Source organism: Nanorana parkeri, unplaced genomic scaffold (assembly GCF_000935625.1).
Source record: "Nanorana parkeri isolate BGI_ZX_2015 unplaced genomic scaffold, ASM93562v1 scaffold42, whole genome shotgun sequence".
NCBI classification, from domain to species: Eukaryota; Metazoa; Chordata; class Amphibia; order Anura; family Dicroglossidae; genus Nanorana; species Nanorana parkeri.
The window spans coordinates 1,124,592-1,145,709 of record NW_017306310.1 but is presented as its reverse complement, the minus strand read 5'-3'; the positions used below and the strand labels follow the sequence as shown (position 1 = coordinate 1,145,709).

Here is a 21,118-nt window from a genome sequence, read left to right as displayed (position 1 = left end):
CCCCCCCCCGTACTTTGTTCATGACACAAGCTTGTTCATGATTTGTAGAATATCATCCTTTATGGACTTGATACCACTACATCTGATATTTACTTACCGCTTCTGTTATTAATGTCTCTGCAGGTTGCAGTATCTAGCACTCCATCCATTAAATATACTAAGATACATATTCAGTCCCTCCGCAGAGAAGATCTATTCAGTAAGATGAAGTCTGCATTCATTAAGGTAATACTGAATATTCTGCACTACACTGTTACTGGATCATATATAAATGATAAAAAGATAGGACAGTGTCTGAATCATTGCAAGTTCTGAATGAGATCAAATGACCATTGCTCATATCTAAGATTTAAAGGTGCCTGGTATGCCTGCTTTAACTTGCAACAGACTAGGTTTCCATGCAGAGCTGGGGGCTACTGTTAACCCATTCCCAAATTTAGCACGGGTGGAAAGGATGCTACGCAAGTCTGCTCTGCCTTGGAATTCACACAGCCAGGCTGGTCCCTATAGTGAGGCAGCCTGTGGCTATTGCCTCAAGCAGCATCTATTTGGGTCACGTGGGGGGACAGCAGGCAGAGCAGCAATGTTGCTCTGCTGCACAATGTTTGCAGTGTGCCTGTCGCCCCCTTTCCGGCCAGAGCATCCCAGGTTGCTAAGAGCCGAGTGGGGTCATACACATCTCCCCTCCCAGCTCTTAGTAACCTCGGACACTCTGGCCAGCATCCTGCCCAGCTCTTGGCAACCAGTGACGTCACTGGTTGCCAGGAGCTGAGTGGGACGCTCTAGCAGCTGCCTGCCAAGCTCTGGGCAACCAGTGACATCACTGGGTGGGATGCTAGCTAGAACAGGAGCCAGAGCACCCAACCCCCTCATGCCCCCCTTGTTAACATGCACCACTGGCACCCATATACCCCGCTGCCCCGCCTTAGGCTTTGAAAAGACTGGGGACACCCCTGGACACAGCTCTCATGAATCTGTTAATGGCATCCTCCAGTACTAAATGGGAGCCTTAGCTGTGACAGATAACAGCCATTGTGACAGGTCTTTTACTTGATACACATCACATATAACATGAAGCTATTATTTCTAAGTAACCAAAGACATTTAGACCATTGTAACACAGCTATTAATAAGAAAGTATCATTCACGGGTAAACCTCTCCGCTACAGCATGCCCAGTTACAGTGCAGACACACAAACCAGAGACACCTAGTTTAGGGATTTCACAACATATGTTTTGTGCCATGATATAACCTTGTATACAGTTTCAGTAAACTGAAAGATAAGCTGTAATTTACCTGCTAATCTCCAAATTCCTACACATTACCACTGAAATCCCCCCCCCTCCCCACAAGCTGGTAATTGCTAAAATGATGTATGGATGTAAGTGTCAGGTACATGGCCTCACATTTGGTTGACTCTTAGAAAGCCTGATCTGATCTTAGTGTCGCTTTGTGACTGATCCTTGTTTCTGTCTTTAGGTTGACGAGGAAATATTCTTGTTTAAGAGGGGAGGACTCTTCTTCCTGGTGCTGGATGCCTGTTCAGGGACAGTTGTGAGCAAGAGGCATTTTGAAATCATTAATGAGCTAAGCACAACTAAAGCAATGTCCATCTACATTCAAACCTCCATGAAACAAAGGTGTGTAGAAATCACAGAGGTATCACTGATAAGAAAGCTAGCATGATGTGCTCTGTAGAAACAAACGTTTTTCTGGTTTCTTAGACTGACCATATACTATATCCAGTGGTGAAAAGTGAAATCCAGGCAGCTTTAAGAGACAGAAATTAATGCATATATTACATCATTAACCCCTTTACGACTGGAGACATACACTGTACGTCTCCATCGTGAAGTGCCCAAATGACTGCTCGCGTACAGAGTACGTGAGCAGCTATTCAGGGGTTTGAAATGCCAGTAAACGCTGAGAATCAGCAGTTACTGTTCATTAATGGATGCCTCAGTATTGAGGCATCCATTAATATAGTTAAGCTTTTGTAAAAGCTTCTTTCTTCCATCAATGAAAGAAAGAAGCTGTTACAAATACCGGTGATCCGGTATTTTACAGGTGAAATAGCAGAAGCAGAACATGACTCACTGCTCTGCTATTTCACTTTTGACAGCTCTATAGACATCAGGCAAGTCCTGAAGTTTATAGGCTTTTGTTACATTCTTCAGCCAGCAATAAGAAACAATGTATTTCTTTTGCTGAAATGTATCAAACTTCTGATGAGGACGATCAGAAGCCTAGTGAGATCTAATCCTGTCATGCTGTCAGGATCAGTGTCACTAAGGTTATTATTGTTTGGAGCAGCCTAATAATAACCAAAAATGTTTAAAAAAATGAATCAAATTAGCAAGCAGTCATAGTGACTGCTTGATATAATAGACAACAACAAAAATAAAAAATTGTAAAGTGTAAAAAAATAAAAAAAGTGTAAAATTAAATTAAAAATATATATAAATATATTTGTATACTATAATTATTATAAAAAATTAACCCCTTACAATGAAGCTGAGCTTTAACCCCCTCATGACGGCGTTGTTCAAAGTATGTCGCTGTCCCTAAGGGTGACAGTTAGGGACACTTAATGACAGTGACATTGTAGGCCACCTAACCAAACCATTGTTTGTTTTTAGAGAAAAAAAAATAAAATGTTAGCTTTTAGTTTTAGGCTGAAAAGTACAGAAACATTTCTGAAATCCTAGAGATATGAGCTGTTTCCAAATAAAGGACAAATAAATCAATTTATTTTAATGCATTTTTTTAGCTGTGCTATTTAAAAAACAAAATCAAAACTGGGGAAAAAGTGTTTTTCTTTAAGTTTTTTTCCTCTTTTTTTATATGTTATTCGTATTAAGTGAGGCATTAGGCACACACACACATATGTGATATAAATATATAGCCCTATCTTTCCTCTAAAAAACAGTATACAATATGTGTGGGTGCACTTAGTAAGTATTACTGCCATGGAAGACTCACGCAGCAAAAATGTAAAGAGTGCGTCAGTCATTTACGAACAGAAACTGAAAATAAACTCAGTCATGAAGGGGTTAAATGTATTTTTTTTTTAAATGCAAGTAGTATTGCAGGTACAGCAGCTAAGCCCAGGAGAGTGAAAAGCAATATATAGAGCCAACCAGTTGTGTTGCAGTGATCACAAGACAAGGCAGATGCTGATAGGAGGGAGCATAGTGGCAGAGGGATAACCTCATCAGTCTGCTGCTTCTCCTTCAACGGCTTAGCTGTTTGCCTATAATTTAGATTTAAGATTTTAGCGTACTTTGTAAACATATTACTATTATTTATGGTGTTATTTAAACTGTAAGACCTAATCTATTGTTGTGTGCTTCCACAGCCAGTGGTGTCCCTAGTCCTTTGCCACCTGAAGCAGAGGGGCAAAGGGTGTAGTGATGGTGGAGGATACAGGAGAGTGACACTGACGCCAGACAGGAGAATGACACTGTCCTCTGCAGGCTCTGCATCTACCGGCCCAGATCCTGGCAACCAGTGATGTTAATGGTTGCCAGGAGCTGGGCAGGATGCTGACTAGAGAATTCCAGGTTGCTAAGAGCTGGGCTGGCAGATGTGTATGGCCTTACAGATCTCCCTGTCTGGCTATAGGCAACCTGGGACGCTCTGGACGTAAAGTGGCCACAGTGTGCAACGGAACGGCCATGCCAAAATAAATGCCCTTGATACTTGAAAAAAAAAAAGTCATAGTGGGCTTAGGTGGACAGCAATCTTACTAAACATGAGCCGACCTTTGACTGTTTGATACATTTAAGTTTCCGACGGCTAGCTTTAGATTTCTCCTTTGTTAAAGCTGAAATGTTTTGGCAAGGGCTATGAGTGTATTATTTTGTTTCCTAGGTCTGTAGTGCTTATTTGCTCAAGAGACATTGTGGACATGCCTTCCCTTTCTGAAATGACCGCTTTCATCAAACTTGGTTCAGCAAAGCCAATAGCCCTGCACACGAAAGGTATCTTCAAGTCAACCATGTTTATAGCACATGTATACCAGATATTTATGGTAAATGGTAACCATTTTGGTTCTTTATTGCAGGTAGTTTTGCCATGGTGGGATATAAAGGACTGACCATGCCATCTTGGATTAAAATTATTAACAACAGTGCAGAGAGAAGGGCTGCATCAATACACCTTTACCTGCCCCTGATGCTGACTGAATACAGATGCCCCAATACTGTAGGACTAAAGAAATAAACCCATATGGTGCCTTATTACTTCACAGCCAGAGACTGTCTAGCATCGCCTTATTTATCTGCTGAGCCAATGAAAATGTGATGGTCCATAGACAAGACTTAATTCTTTTGATATTGTCCTATGGGTGTATATTGTTGAGTTAATAAATGTGTTTCTTTTTGTGTAAGTTAAATGCGTCTGATATTGGTGAACATGATTTGTCCAGAGCCAAGTGTGAGACCTGCACCTGCTATGTAACTGAGCCACTATCACTGGGTAACTTACATCATAGTAAATATCTGATACTTTAAGATAGTTATGTGCACATGCTTGTTTGCTGTAGGGTGCCTGTTTTTACAATATGCTTTTACTAACATGTTGATTTACAAAAACACACATCATAGACGGTAAGTTCTTTTTTTGTATACATAGTCATTGTAACCTTTTATAAACAGTGCATGCTTTCCTATGGGGTGGCTTCTAATGGTGACTTCCACTTTATGGTGCCTGCATAGTTCTGGCACAAAGTGCCACTTGGCAAAGCCAATGACATGGAATCAGAGGAGCTTCTCCTTTTTTTTTGTTCCTCAGGTAAGTAACCACTGACAACAATGATCACGTTGGTTGTCTGTAAAGGAGGACATTTTTTTCCACTGACCACCAATGTAAGGAGCATCCTCTCACTGTCCCTCATCATATGGGGGCACTACACTGACTACCAGTGTAATACACATTCTACCCAAGAACCATTATTGTAACAAGGCAGTGTTTCCACTGACCAACAGCGTAAGGGGACCATCTCTCTTTGACCACCACAGCTAGGTAATGCACCACAATTTTTAAGCAAAATCATTTTTAGCAGGAGCTTCCTAAGACCTGAACAGTATTTCGAAAGTATCTCCATGGTAAAGGGTTGAGAAAGGCTGAGTTAGAGAAATGGAGGTGACAGAAACAAGTTGAGACTCATTGTTTTATTTTCAGATTTAAAACTGTAAGCATGAATATTAGTCGCTATAGTAGGCAGTAATTTAACGTTTCTTTATACTTATTTTATGTTTTTGAAAGATATTTGTTGTGTATATTCTCAAATTCTCCTGAAGGATTAGCTATCTCTAAACAAATTTCTACATGTTCATACAGATACATAAAATAGCAAGCAAGTGTGTTACATGTTTTTGAGATCATATTTCAGCTTGTGGTTTTTCTGCATATTTGAGGTATTTACTTGCCAGATAAATGTATACACATCAAGGTGCTCGTGTCCTGTTAGGTGTCATGAGTTTGGCAGCTTGCTTACCAGAATGGCATTTATGGGTCCACGAGGAGGATGAGAATGAATGCAGGAGGAGTTACTTTCAAATCATAGGCTATGCCTGTGACAATAATTATAGACAGAGAAGAGCTGTCTGAACAAGAGTATAGTTTTTTAGCACTGTTGATGGCACAGGGAAAATTCAGAACAGTAACAGATGGGAATTATCAAGATATAATACTTTGGAATGAAGATTCCCTGAGCAGGATTCTGGGAACCCTTGTTTAACATCGCAGCCTTCCAAGTTCACTAAGATCTTATCCTGACTTGTGCCACGTGGGTACATACTGGGCTTTTTAGTTGAACACCCATGTAAGGCAGAACACTGAACAGGTTTGTGATTTGTGTATGCCATAAGGCACTGTGTTTTTTCACTTGTCTATTTAATGTATACAGAAAGCAACTGGGCTGTTTATTTTATTGCATTCTTGCAGTTTATTGGACCTTGCCAATGCCAGAATTTAGCTCCAGGATCTTGTAATGTTGATTAATGTATTTCACTTTCAAACAGTGAGAAGTTGATGGTTCAGATATGTACTGTAAATGTGTGCTTTGCTTTTTATAGAGGAGACATTTCACCTGTATCTTGGAGTTCAGCTGTTATTTTTTTTATATATATGAGTCAGACTCATATATATGAGTCTGATGAAATGTATAAATGACTGAGGACACATGTGCCTTACAATTAATGCAGAAATACCATTAATCTTGCTATGCACATTCCAAAGCTAAGTAAATAATTTATGTGCAAGTAAAATAGTGTGTGTTATGCTGGAGGTTCATATTGATATTTGTTTTTCTTCATTTTGCATTTTTGATCAATGTATAAGAAAAGCGATGGTGGCGAATCACCTTCTGGCTCTAGTTTGTAAATTTTGAACACGTTTAAGCCTTTGGTTAGTGAACCACAGCTATGTCATCCCTTAAACGTGAAATAACTTAAAGTTCAAGTATCAACATATTGGCCAATTGTTGGCTAGCATATACTGTTTTAGACGTTGTCTGCTGATAAATTGCTTATGTATATGGAAAAACTATGATCACCCTTTGGATGTACCCATCATATAGCTTCTAATGATCTCAAAATTTTTCTTAATAGCTTAGCATCCAGATCTTTCAGATATATGCATGCCATTAAATACATTTCAGGAGCAGACAATAGTGAATAGATTTAAGGTAAATCAAGCAAAGAAAAATTAAGAATTGAGGTTGCCTCTAATGAAAAATTTCAAAAGATCATTTGATCCATATAGGTAGTTGAAGTTGACACACGTTGAGCTTGGCACCACAACCTGTGGACTTCTGATCCTCTCTGCTGGTCAATGAAGCTACCACTAACATGAAAAAAGATCAGTTGGGCGGGTTGAGAGGTGGGAGGCTTCAGAGCCAAACTTGACCTCTACTCAAATAGGCAAGATTTGCATGTGATTTCATCCGCCTATATCTCTGGATCTACTGATCATTTTAATATGCACTTCTTATTGAAGGTAACATGTGAATAGTCATCATATGCTAAATGTTAATTGCAAAGAGTTGTGACAGGTTTACGTTATCTGATTTAGAAACTTGATGCAGTTAGAGAACGGTGCTGGGTGAGAACCTCCGGCCAAGAATGCAGTATGACACTGTTGTCCTGAATGGAGATGAGGGAACTGAACCATAAACTGATTGTGGTTTGTGAATCTTAACCCTTCAGAATAATTATTTATGATTCTCTAGAATATGCACAGATTTGTCCAGTCTACAGAGATCTATGAAATTAATGAGACAAAGCGTTCAAGAATTCTTACAGTAGGCTTGTTTCGCACAATCAGAGAATCACGACTTGCTAGACGGTCAGATTCATCCAATCCAACTGATTACCATGCGTTCATCCTGATGTTCAATCTAGGATGTTTAGTCCTAGGTACAAACAGAAATTAGTTCAACCGCTCTGCTCCTTGACCTTTAGGGCCTACAGAAGGTCAAGGAGCAGAGTCTAAGAAACCTGCTGACATAGAGGATCCTCCATGAAAGGCCTAAACCTTTAAGTGTCAGTATTTAGGTGCACTGCACCTGTTTCCGCTAACATGTTTTCTGTGGAATAATGGCACAGCAAACAATGCAATACTGCTTATGATAGCTTAAGTTGTCAGCACTTAGCAAACGTGCCCCTAGCAGTAGGCATGTACACATAGGACACCTGAGCTTCACTAACTTCATTACTGAATCTTAGCACTCACTACCTGGAATTTTTAGACTTTGATTTGCAAGTATTTATTGAATTTGGCTGCATTCGTGCAGTACTGACAGAGGCCTTCTCAACTTTTCACAGCTAGCCATCATTTCCTTAGAGACACAATGGCTGAGGGTGGAGGGCAATTGCAACAAGTGTTTCTTTACTTTTCCTCATAACTTTTAAAAGCATTCCTTTACTATGTATGAGGCCAAAATGAAAAACAGCAGAGGCTGTCATTTTTTAGAATTATCTGTGCAGGAACTCTATTAATGAAGGCAAGTTTATCCCTTAGAGATGCACCATATGTTGTGATCATTGACCCTGACGGAAAATGTACATGCTGTTGCCAAATACTACTGTGTGAGGTGAAACAATGACATAGGTCACATGCAGATGTGTCTTTAAGCATACATGAAATTTCTTGGCGCACCTAGGGAGACAGTTATCATCGTACTGATGACAGTAATTCTAAATAGAGATGTTCTTTTTACTAAGTTGTGTGATCTTTAACTGTTTTCAGTTACTCAAAGCAAGAAAGAGTAAACAACTCGCTTTTAAATAATGGCAAATATAACTTAAAAGTGTTCCTTTAGTAGCTCCCATAAAAATGTAATAGTAATGTACTGGTATTGAAATCAGTCCACCTGAGTTTACCTGCTAAAAATCAGTATGTTCTACAATGTGCCCGGTACTCTCGAGTTTAAAAAAGTATACCAAAATGACACTGGATCAACTTATTTACCTATTTGTTTCTTAATTTTTGAGAACTCCAGCAGCAAAACCTTCTTGCTATAATTTCACTTTCTGTCAGACTCCGCATCCATTAAGAAGGCAAGTGAAGGGGCCTTACCAGGGCTTTATTAAGCACAGGCAAATGATGCTGCATTTTCCAAAAGGTTCCAATACGTTTCATTTCACATAATTTTTAAAACAAAAATTAAACTCAGAATGCACTGTTAAAGGCAAGGTGTTTTACCTGTCTTCTATGCAAATCTAGCACTGATCTGTGGCTACCAGTCAATATGCTATAGAAAAAGGAGAGGGCTACAAGGAGTCCCGTGAATCCTTTCAACAACCCCTGAATACACTTCCCCATCAACTCTGCAGTGGGAATTACCTAAAATGTTTCTATTGGTAGCCAGGCAGATAATAACTTATAAATGTTATGCTTTGGTCCTTTTTTGTTGCCCCTGTTGCCCATGGTCCACTAATGATCTATGAGAAATATGACCCAGGTTCTCATCCACCACTGCCTTCACTGTAAGGTCATATCAATGGGAAACCATCAGTAAGGTTTGAACAGTCTTGTAATTGTTAAATCAGGTGAGCAGAATTAGAAATTCAACTGTATAAAAAGAAAGAAGGATATTGTCTATTGGTAGCCAGAAAAAAAAGTAAGTTGTAAATGTTATGCTTTGGTCCTTTTTGGCTACCGATGGTCCACTAATGACCTATGGAAAATAAGACCCTAGCTTTTATCTACTATTGACATCTTTGTAAGGTAAAATCAATGGGAAACCAGCAGTAAGGTTTAAACAGTCTTGTAATGGCTAAATGAGGTGAGCAGAACTGGGGAATTCAACTGTATAAAAAGAAAGGACAGTCCTTAAGAGATATAAAACAATAGTGGGTATTTAACAGGTTGGCAATCGCTTAGTCCTAAAGTGCTGCAGTTTAAAGTCACTCACCTAAAGTAATATATGCATGCAGTGACCTAGCTCACATAGAGCCTAGTGGAGAGCAGAGACACCAGTGCTTTCTGCTGGGATATAGCTGTGCTGATGAGTCTTTGCTGTTTTACAGCTGGAAATAATTTGACAGCGCTGGTCTTGCCAGGAATCCGAATATATATCCAGGGGTTGCTGCCAGGCGTCTTTCCAAGGCGGACTGAATAAAGCATCCTACCCAACAGGGAATACACAGATGGATTTAGTAAATGCTTTAGCAGGACTCATCGGCACTATACTGACCCAGCTGGCATTAATGTTTGCTAACCTGGTGATACGTATTTGGTGATATGAATGCATTACTATTGGACTAGTAGAAGATTGAGTGCTGGGTCTAATCCATCTAAAAAATTATTACTGGCCTGCATAAATATTTTGCTCAGATGGATTATGTGACCAAAGAAAGCCATATCTGGAAACCAGAACACTGAAAATTCCTGAAAGTGTAAATTTAGCAAACAGATTTACAGTTGAGGGGGTCACGCAAAGAAGGAGCAATGTAAGAGGCTAGAGCAGCAGCAGGTAACCATCTACTAGCTAGAGTTCAGTGGACTGATATTCTATCCAAATATACAGAAAACAGACAGACTTAAAGGCTTCATTTCACCTATTTTAAGCTGAGGTTTCCTGCAGCAATTTAATACAGTGCACTATTTGTAATGTATAAATTTACATTTGAAAAAAACACTTACCTAAGCATGCAAGATAGGATACAGTAGGTATTGGATCACCAGAAATACAATATACTAAACCTCATAGCATTTAGACTCCATTTTGTTGTAGTCAGGTGAGAAAAGAGGGCATAAGAGGATTTCCCTGTACAGGTTTCCTCTCAATTTGTTTAGGATGGGAAAAATTAAAAAGAAAAGTATTGGCTTTAGAAATTCAATGAGGAATTCTATAGATGGCAAATGTATTATAACAACAGGCATTCAAGGATGGGCAGAAGTTCATTCTCAAACCTACTTTGATGAGCTTTGATGTTCTTATGTAGCTCAGAATACACTTTCTTGATTCTCTTTCATCAAGGGAAGGAACAGGTCCTGTTAAACTGTGATTCAGTAGCCTAGAATATCATTATTTTAGAGTGATTCCAATGGTTCATAGTACACCCTGTAGGGAAGCCCTATATGGCCTAAGCCTCGTCTGAGCTTGTACAGGGCTGACATGTTGGCATGGGATCAGGATTTGTTTGGATGCCTTATGTTTGACACAGTTTAGTGATCCAGTCTTCTCAAACAATGAGGGGAATTTTTGTATACCTTGATACAGCTGAGGCTCCCATCCTGTAGCATGAGATGCAATTGTATGATTCATAAAAGCAAAGCTAGTTCCATGGCAGTACACATCTTTACACCTTCAAGCAAAATTGCATGGCTCCCATGAATTGGAGACTCCCCTATGACAGGCAATAACCATCATACTTGTTCCTTTCAAAGCAAACTAAATATATATTAAAATGTGTAAAATAGTAAATTCTAATAGGTCAACTGCTTACAAATGAAAAATGAATGAATAATAGTACAGTCTCCTCATTATCTACTTATGTCCACCACCTTTCATCATTGAAAGCTAGTCAATGTCTCTGTGATAAGCATGTCAGGTGGAGACTAAGCCAGAGCAAGTCTCTTTGGCAGCGTGCTCTTCCTGTCATATGAGGACGGTGACATTAGAACAAAAGCTTTAACACAAATGGAAGTTGTGCAGATTAATGGACTATGCAGTGCCTACCATAGTGTCTTCACATTGAGATGTTGTTCAGTTAATCTGGAGAAGAACAGGGCACAAGTGGTTAGTGACTGTCAGTAACAATATAAAGTTTACTTTAAAGATTTTTTTTTTCTGTGTTATAGGTAGATTTGGACCCTTTTGTGAACCATGTACCTGGACAGCATGGGGGTAATTCTGAGTTTCCTGCTTTGTGCTGTGATTTTCATACCCGGGATTACAGGTCAGTTTTTGCTAAAACCAGATTCTACTAAACTGGTGAATATCTACAGTAACTGTAGATAAATACAAGAATTTACACTCCTACATTTCTAGGAATCCGTGTCTCTTTTTTTTTCCATTGAACCTGTCTGCTCTCAGTGTCTGAGATACAGCTTGGCAGGAAGCCACAATGCCTGTTATTGTATAGTCCTCCTAAACAAAAAGATGCCGATATCATCATTTTTTTTTGCATTGACTTTTTTATAGGCTTACTGACAACTGCAGATTGATTAGAAAGTCAGATTGTAGTAACCTATAGTAACCAGTCAAAAACCTCTCTATAAAGGAACCTAGAGCTAATAGTTATTCTATAATTGCCATTGTTGACTTTTAAAGGTGCAGGCTCTGTCATTCTGGTGCTGACTTCACTGCTTATTGAGGCACTGATCTGAGACAAATATGCAGTAAAGGAGTTTAGACTCTTTAAAAGTTACACACGCTGCACGCTTAATGCAGGTCAAGATCAGAATGACAGTCCAGACGTTCTCACCCATAAAAGAGAGTTAATAGTTGTGGTTCCTTTATAACTAGATAGACTAAAGTATGCTCAAGGTTCCTTTGGATACTATTAGTTACAGCATTATGTGCATTGTCAGTGATCTTTAAAAAATAGATGTGTAAAACAAGGAAGGTCATAACCTTGTGACCCTATCATGCATGCATGCATGCATGCATGGTAGCATCGATATTCAAATGTAGACCAGCACCATCTACAACAGCAATGCCCAGTGGGAAGCACATCCAGAGTGGTTGCAATGGGACATGACCTAATTTTTGGCCCCGTCAGCTCGCACCTCCCTGACTTTTGCTGTGGCTTACACAGGCACTTCAATCCCCAACCTGGCAGCTCACACCACCAAACCCTTCTTTCCCACTGGAGTTACATACAACTGACAGCTCCTGGTGGAAGCACCACTCACCAATACACTTGTATCCACCCACTCACTGCTACTGTGCCAACTCCCATCCCGACACCACTGTGCCTGCACTCCACCTCTCACCACCATCCCTGAAGCCTCCTCAGCACTGCACTTTCATGCCACCCCCCTTCACTGCAGCTGTCTTTCTCCCCAGCACCACACCTGCAAATAAATCTCCCCCTGCTGTCATCACCTCTTCCACATGCCCCCCCACTTCACTTGCCACTGCACCAACTCTTGCCTCTGCACTCACTGCCACTGCTCCAATGCTTCCCTCTGTGCTCACTTCCACTGCACCAACAATCAACTCTGCACTTGCTGCCACTGCACCAATGCACTGTGCTCTCTGCAACTGCAGTGTCGTGCCTTTCCGTTTTCAGCCCATTCAACGAACATCCATGCATTTGCTTATAAAATAATATACAAATTTTCCATTAACCTCTTTTAAATGGCTAAAAATAAGTGACACTTGGAAACAGTGACATTGCTAGATTTTCCTGCTGTGGAAATTGAATTACTACCAGTATGTTATATTAGGTGTTAAATCTTTATTGGACCTGTTTAAAAAATCATCACTGTTTATTTTTATTGGATTTGGTCACACAAAGCGTATTTTCCTCTTGGCCATGGACCAAGACAGGTATTTTGCAAATGATCTTCTATCTGGGTAAAGAAGCACAAATTTACTATTTGTTATTTAATATACTGGGATTTTCACCTGAACAAAGGGTATTAATTGGTAATAACTGCTTGCATAAGTTTCGAGACATGGGATATGATCCTGATAAAGATGAGGATGGCTATTCTCCTTGAATGAATTCCCTACTGGAGTGAGCCAAGATTGGTGGGTTTTTCATATTTCCAATAAAGACCCGAGCAAAATAGAGTGTCAGCGTTGATAATTGAAATCAACCAGTAGCTTACTCAAACTTTCTATGAGTCCTTATATCAGTTGCTATAGTTGGCATCTGCCTTTTGCATTACATTTTCTAAAGCAAATCTTAGTATTTTAACATGTGTATACAACCTTATTTATAACGTACAATATAACCCTCACAAATAAGTGTGTATCAATTTATGGTGTTTTATGTTGCACAATAAATTGCCAAATATCTCTAAACGCTTCCAAAGAGTGCAGTTTTATAACTACTATACCATATAAAGGGTTAACCTACCACTGCATTTTTATACAGTATATCCTAGGCACTTTGGTGGCAAAATGTCTGTTCCTGAGGTCCCAACTCTACCCTCATGCAGCCATTACAAGTCTCATTATTGCTACAAGATGCCCAATTTATTCATGGGGAATTCAGTGTGACTGGGAATTTCTTGGTTGTGTCTTGAAGCTAGTGCGGGGTTCAGAGCTAGGATATAAGGAAGAGAAGATAAGTGTCAATACAACACCCTCGATGAAAAACTGAAATACCATTACTGGGTCAATTTAGTTGTCCTGGGGTGCATCCCTGCAAATGATCTCTTCTCAAGTTCACAGCAGTACCCTTTAGCATTGTGTCAGTAGGGGTCAAGTAGTTCCAACTTTATGAGTTAAAAATTCTTCACCCATACAGAGGATCAGAGGTGACCAATTCTCCAGGCACTATATATGTGGCTGATATAGTGTATCATTTTTTCATTATAGGTATTTTTTTAAGTATACCTTATTATGAAGATGATATGTTTCATTTTCCTTTGCATGTGATATAATAGAGTGTTTTTGAGTTAATAATAGGGCATGTTTTTTTGCTCTTCAGCTTGCCAGAATTTCTTGCTGTGTTTTCATACTTGAGTGTGATTCACCTAGTAATGGCAGCCACTCAGCAAATACCATTACAATCACTGTATATATTTATTTTCAATGTTAGGAATTTGTCCACATGAGGACCCTGACTTAAAGCCTTGGAGCCCAGAGCACAATGAAGAAAACCATGTGACTATTGATGGAGGCCAAAAGCTCCTTCTGACGTCATCTGTAACTGTACACTCCATACGTATCACTAATGGGGGTAAGTCAGCTATTCTACTAGGCTTTGCACTACAGGAAAGCATCCCAAAAGGCATACATTTCAGCAGAAAATGTGAGTTTATTCGTCTGTTTATTTAAACAAATCATATTGTTGATCAGTTGAGCCAGATTCTTTGGCAGATGGTAAATTCATAAGCGGATTCCCTGACTGCTGAGCCAAATCAGATTCATCTGCAACATATTGGGCTAGGCTAAATAATAACTGGAATTATTTGAAAAATAAACTTTGGCGTATTTATCAATTATCTTTTTTTTGCAAGGTTCGCCATTTTTAAACAACTACATTTTAAACATATAAAGTTAAGAGGTAAGATGATAATTTAGGGCACATCCCAGTCAAAACTTGAAAATGAAACCTTGAGATGAATACAGAGGGTACAGCTTCCCTGCTGAGTAGTGCAGTGTTTTATCCAGGTACTTCTGTGTAGTGAACCAGTGTTTTTTGTCTGTAATCTAGTGATCCTGGAACACACCAGTCGGTGATGCTTTCTTTTCTGTGCCTTTCACACAGAAAAGCTAAAGGGAAAGATAACTAGTACTGAGATGTTTCTTACAGCCAATCACATTCCAACCTACATAAAGGATATCTAAAGCCAAACCCTCTTTATGGTTTTGGATATTGTAGGGAGGGGCTAAAACCCCTGTCATTTTTTTACACCTGTGTTCCATTGGTAAAGAATTTCATTTTTCTCCTATACTGTAGACTCCAAAGTGAAATTCTCTCTTTGACAGCAGTCACCAGAACAAGTTTCCCCATTGCTAGGCTTCCATTCTGTTCATGTTATGGTGACAACTCAGAATTTATTTTTTTTCCCCACTTCCAGTCCTGTTGACAATGATCACTAGGACAAATGGAGAGGGTGAATCTCACTACCAGAGGCAATAAAAACTTGACATGCTCTAACGCCTCCCTACTATATCAACAAGTTTTTGCTTTAGATCTTTTTTAAAGTAGAGATTAAAGTAATAGTTTAGGGGGTTAAGTGCTGAGGCTTTGGCCAAGGGATGGTTAAATGTAGAGGTAGTGTTTTGACATATGGATAGTATACTATTTTCTAGGGATGTCGCGATACCATTTTTTCAAGACCAAGTACAAGTACTTTCCCTCAGGTACTTGCCGATACCAATTACCTATAATTTTTCTTAAAGGGGCCTGTGGCATTTTTTCTAAAACGATACAGACTAACGATTTTATGGCAGTTTTTTTTATAATTATGAAGTAATGTAACTCTGCAATGGAGAATGGCAACCAGCAATCATGGATTGCTGAGATTTGTAGTCCTCTATAGCCGGTTGCCATTCTCTATTGCTGTATAATCGTTGATTATACAGCAATGGAGAATGGCAATGTTTGGGTCTTACCGGGGCTGCGTGCAGATCTCCCCAGGGCTGCATTTGGGTCCGACCAGGGCTGCGTTTTGGGTCTCACCAGGGCTGCATTTGGGTCTCACCAGGGCTACGTTTGGGTCTCATCTGCATGCAGATCTCACCAGGGATGCTTTTGGGTCTCACCTGAGCTGCCTGCACATCTCACCAGGGCTGCATGTGGGCTCTGCGGGTGGGTGCTGGGATCTCCAGGGCTCTGTGAGTGGGTGCTGGGCTCTGCGGGTGGGTGCTGCGCTTATGCCGGTCTCCAGGGCTGTATGTGAGGGAGTGGGGCTGTCCTTTGCAGTTCTGGTCTGAGAAAGGAGCAGGAGGTGATGTGGCACTGCCAAAGACAGCTGCCTGAGGTCCCAAGCAAGTGCAGGATCTCTGGAAGCCACACAGGTTTAAAAATTTGAAGGGCCGTTAACGGCCTTTAGTATCGGGGCGTACAAGTATTCGTACAAGTACTCGTGAAAATGTCCAGTATTTGGACATCCCTGCTTTTTTTCCATAGAGTTCAGCAAAAGAAGCCTGAGCAAAACCCAACAGTGAAGAATCAATGGCACTAAAAATGAATGTACATAAAAACAAATCATCAAGTTGTATGCCTTGATTGCAGTTACTGTAATCTATTTTCATGTATTTTTCATCTTTTACAACCTTAAAACATCTCCAATAGTTGCAGTTTGATTGATTCTAAATACTAACCCCGTTTGTTCCATTGTACATGGTTTATTATAGGGTCAGTGCAGCATATTTAAAACTAGCCATAGACACGGAGTTCATTTTTAAGGTATGTCCAGGTCCTGGATTTCAAAGATTTTTCCCTTTTTTAGCTTTTTCTTCACAAAAATACTTCATCCTAACTATCTGTGCTTATCATATATTCATGGCTTTTGGTGTTGGTTGTATATGTAAAATGCAAACAAAAAAATTAATTGTATGGTCCAGTTTAATAAATCTGCCATGTATTTATAACAAGGCAGTATTTGGAGTGGCTAGACAAACTTCTTCACTCCCTGGAAGTTGGTTTAGCAAATTGTTCTTGATGTAAATGTACCACACAAGAGTGCATCTACTTTAAACAAATCTGCATCTTATATTACAGGAAAACTTGTCATAAAACCCAGTGAAAAGGCCATCACCATCCGCACTAGATTTATTCTGATTGAGAATGGGGCACAGCTGCACATAGGGAGCGAAGACTGTCCTTTCCAAGGATATCTCACCATCATTTTATATGGAAGGTAAACTCATTAGCAATTGCCTAACGACAAGGGCCGGATTGTTTAATTTTCAACCACAAGACCATGCAATGCAAGACTTGTGGTCAGCTTAGACTTTCAGACTGAATGTGGAAATATAAACAGTGGAGGCAAGCGAAGGAAAGGTTACAAAATCAGACGCAGAAAAGAATCAACTGTGTGAGTCAGAGTACACAATGCTGTGTATAAAAAAAATGTTTTCAATGAGTTTTAATGAGTAATCTATAATAGCTTAAATTTAGCAAGAACTGGCAAGTTTATTTAGAACAAGTTATCTGTGCTTTGTGCATGTAAAGCATAGCCGCAGGTTTGCTTTCATTCCCCCTTTCTCTCACACGTGTCAAGGTGCGTTATAATGCCATACGTGTTAATACCTTTTGCATTATAATGACACGTGCACACAGGTTAGCTATTGTTTTAAATAGTGTTTTTGTGTCAACGTGTGTTGTCCATTTCTTTATGCACTGATGTGTTACAAGTACTATTGATGACAATGGAAGTGAATAAAAATGCATAATTGTTGGTAATTCTTCTAAAACATGTGAAAACGCACATGAAAAGTTGTGAATCCAGCTTTAAACTGACTTGGAGGACAGAAAAACTATGTAGAGTGCACTTTCATCTTCTGAACCTGGCTGCACCACTAAATCCCTGTTAAAATGGTGTTCTTATTTGGCCTCATGACTGCATCTATGGAATAAAATCTAGCATATGTTCCATGGTAGCTGGACTCTATTTAAGCCTACTGTAGCTTTTCCAAAAAGAATGCAGGAGAGATAGGTTGCACAGCAGCACAAGAGTGTAGGCCACCCAGAAGCACAGTATTAAGTAGGGATGCACCGATACCAAGTACTGTACTCGGTACAAGTACATGTATTGATACTTTTTGAGCTCCAAGTCTAGACTAGAGAAAAATGCAAAAGTTAGGAGGCAGCTGTTATTTGTAAGGAGCACACGGAGCTCCTGGGATTTGTACATCTCTGTTTTAATGTACGATTTTGGTTTAATAAATATATATTAGGGATGCACCAATACCATTTTTGCAAGTACAAGTACTGATACTCGCCCCCAAGTACTTACAAGTACAAGTACTGATACATTTGTGTTTAGTGTCATGTGACAATTTTTCTAAAACAATACAGACTAATGATTTCAGGACAGTGGTGGAGCACCAGAGCCAGGTCCCAGCTGCAACCCTGGTAGTTCTCATGAAAATGCCAAGTATTGGCACTGGTATCTGAAAAGTATTGGTACATCCCTAGTATTAAGTATTATGAATGTGGCTACACGAGCTTATAAAACTCTAGTTAAGGAAAATTTAGTGGATATTCTGACTTTCACGCAGTTGCAGTGTTTCTGCCATTTAATATACACATTCATAATCATCCTGTTTACCATGTAGGTCAGATGGTGATGAACTTCCTCATGATTACTTTGGGCACAAATACATCGGTGTGGGGAGTGGAGGAACCCTTGAAATTCATGGCAAGAAAAAGATGTCTTGGACTTTCCTGAACAAAACCCTTCATCCTGGTGGCATGAGCGAGGGCGGGTACTTCTTTGAGAAGAGCTGGGGGCACCGTGGGATCATTGTACATGCCATTGACCGTAAAACTGGCGAGGTGACTCATGCAGACAGGTACGTTTCTGACAATTCCTCTTTATTCTCATGCATGTTCTTTTAATATGGTCACTTGGAAGGGAAATACCATGCGGTGTTTGATTTCTTTCTGTGTCCTGGCTTTCTCCATTATGAGAAAATAGGACCAGGAACTAATGCAAGTGCATGGCATAGGATTTATAGGATGAAGGAAGTGAGTTATAAACTAGTCTGAGCAAGGCTTTCATCTTTTTAATTACATTAATTTTCATTTATTATAAGGTTATTGTTTTAGACTCAGTTTGTCTTTACTTGGCATAGATTTGAGGAAGATGCTGGAGACGTGGAAAAGAATAATATAAAGAATTCAGCTGTAACTGTGCTCCTTATGTGTAATGTCTTTTTTTTCCCTACTGACAGATTTGATACATACAAATCTAAAGATGAAAGCGTCCGTTTGGCTCACTACATAAAATCAGTCCCAGAGGGTACCATATTGTCAGTGGTTGTGAATGATGAGGGTTCCCGCCACCTAGATGATTCTGCAAGGAAAGTGATGACCAAACTGGGGAGCAGACACTTCCTCCATCTGGGTTTCCGGTCAGTATAGTAAGATATTTGTACCATCCTCATTGACTGGCTCTGGCCGACATAGACTGCAGGGCAACTGTCATCTCCTAGCCAGCCTAAGTGCAATATCACATGAGAATTACTCTTTTTTGATGGAGGGTATCAGAGTACAATTCTTCAGTAAGTTCATAACTTAAATATGTGTAGAAATCAACAGACAATACTCTTCTTCTGTCTGACAAAATCTTTATTAGGAAAAATATATTGTTGTCTAAGGGAATTCCAAACATGATATTCCAAGCATGGATAGCTATCACGTGACAGGAACCTTAATAACAATATGCTTTAGGTATACTTAGAGTATTTCCACTTTTGCAGTCATATTCAAGCAAATTCCTCTATAAGTTTGTCATGTGTATCTATTCACACAGCACACCCAAAGATAATAAAAAAAAATATTTCTTACCTTTTAGATGTTTGGTTGCAGCAGGCAACATGGCTGATTCCAGGTTTCTCTCAGCACCTTCACAGTGGCCTGTCCTTATAAAAAGACTTAGAACTGAAATTTGGGGAGGATTGCGCTTCTTTCATTAACATACAATGGAGAAGCCACTCACCCCTCACAAGTCCTCCTAATATTACAAAAGAGGGAGAAGCAAGTAAAAATTTTAACCCCTAAGACGCCAAGAAACCCTAATCCAAGTAAAAGCAATTTAACTGCAAGAAGCATTAGCTTATGCTATGTAAATGGGAACATGTAACAGATATAAAATAGGTGCTGTCCCAATTTAGCTGCGAAAGTGGAAATACACTTTAAAGTAAATGTAAACCCAATCACTACATTCTCACACATAATCTTTTACATGTTAATGTAATTCCAAAAGTCATTTTTATTATTTTTAAATTTGGTGCTTACCTTAAACAAAATAAGACCTGCTGATCCTGCCATAAAGGTCCTTATTCAGGTCCTTCCTGTATGGGGTGACAACTCATTGCCTCGGGCTTTTAATTGTGCTTTTGCATTGCTACCCTATCGGGCCCTGTTCACACCGGGGCAGTTCGGTTACACGGATTTGTCCGCGCTGAACCGCCGACATGAATGATCGCATACATTCCTATGGGGACCGTTCATGCGATCGCATGGCTGCGCCGCATAAAATGCTCCCTGAGCTTTTTTTTTGTGTTGATCAGCGCAGACTCCATATAGATTTGGATGTAAATGCGCTAATCAGCGCATTTTTGGCCGGTTTTTATTGTATGTGAATGGGGCCTTACACAGGATTCCAATGGAGATTAAAAGTTGCCATGTAACACACATTACGCAGGCATGGTCCTCTGTTGTCACTCTTAGGTAACCCTCCCTGAGAAATGCCATGCAGCCATCGCTGCAGCTAAGTACATGCATGCACACAAAAAGTGACTGCAAAGAAGCTCCAGGAAATCAGCAGCATTGGCATGCAACAAAAGATGAAAAAGGTGAAAAACAAGGATTTTATTTAGAAAATGGCAATGGTTTATGATACATAGAGGAGGATACATCAAAACTGGAGCAGAGAAAATCTGGTGTAGTTGCCCATGGCAACCCATCATTTTCAAAGCTTAACTAAACAAACTGAAGAGAGAAGCTGACTGGTTACTATAGGCAACTGCTCCAGATTCTGTCTGCTCCAGTTTTGATAACGTCCCCCCTAGTTCCTTATTGAACTAAATCTTACTCCATTAGGATTTACAGTACATTTACTTTAACCTTACCGATTGCTGTTTTTGTAAATGATGTGCATTATATTCCTTTTCCTTAGTTATTGTATTCTATAGAGTCCTTTGTAAATATAATTATTCTCAGGTACTGTTTTTATTGCGTCAGTGCAATGTACAGAACAGCCAATTGAATAGGATTTGGTGACTGCCGTATTCTTCTTAGTCCT

General features: G+C 39.6%; 2 protein-coding genes across 2 annotated transcripts in view; both read left to right on the top strand.

Moving 5' to 3' along the window:
* The window catches only part of LOC108799971 (transmembrane protein 2-like), a 102,246-nt gene extending 97,714 nt beyond the window's left edge, over positions 1-4,532 (top strand). The window contains exons 22-25 of the mRNA XM_018571925.1: positions 124-225; positions 1,481-1,641; positions 3,875-3,984; positions 4,068-4,532. Coding sequence (XP_018427427.1) covers positions 124-225; positions 1,481-1,641; positions 3,875-3,984; positions 4,068-4,225 — 531 coding nt within the window. The 3' untranslated portion in view covers positions 4,226-4,532. The remainder of the gene's footprint in view (positions 1-123; positions 226-1,480; positions 1,642-3,874; positions 3,985-4,067) is intronic.
* Positions 4,533-5,641: 1,109 nt separating this feature from the next.
* The window catches only part of CEMIP (cell migration inducing hyaluronan binding protein), a 64,815-nt gene continuing 49,338 nt past the window's right edge, over positions 5,642-21,118 (top strand). The window contains exons 1-6 of the mRNA XM_018571839.1: positions 5,642-5,849; positions 11,315-11,412; positions 14,233-14,373; positions 16,867-17,005; positions 18,426-18,662; positions 19,044-19,223. Coding sequence (XP_018427341.1) covers positions 11,340-11,412; positions 14,233-14,373; positions 16,867-17,005; positions 18,426-18,662; positions 19,044-19,223 — 770 coding nt within the window. The 5' untranslated portion in view covers positions 5,642-5,849; positions 11,315-11,339. The remainder of the gene's footprint in view (positions 5,850-11,314; positions 11,413-14,232; positions 14,374-16,866; positions 17,006-18,425; positions 18,663-19,043; positions 19,224-21,118) is intronic.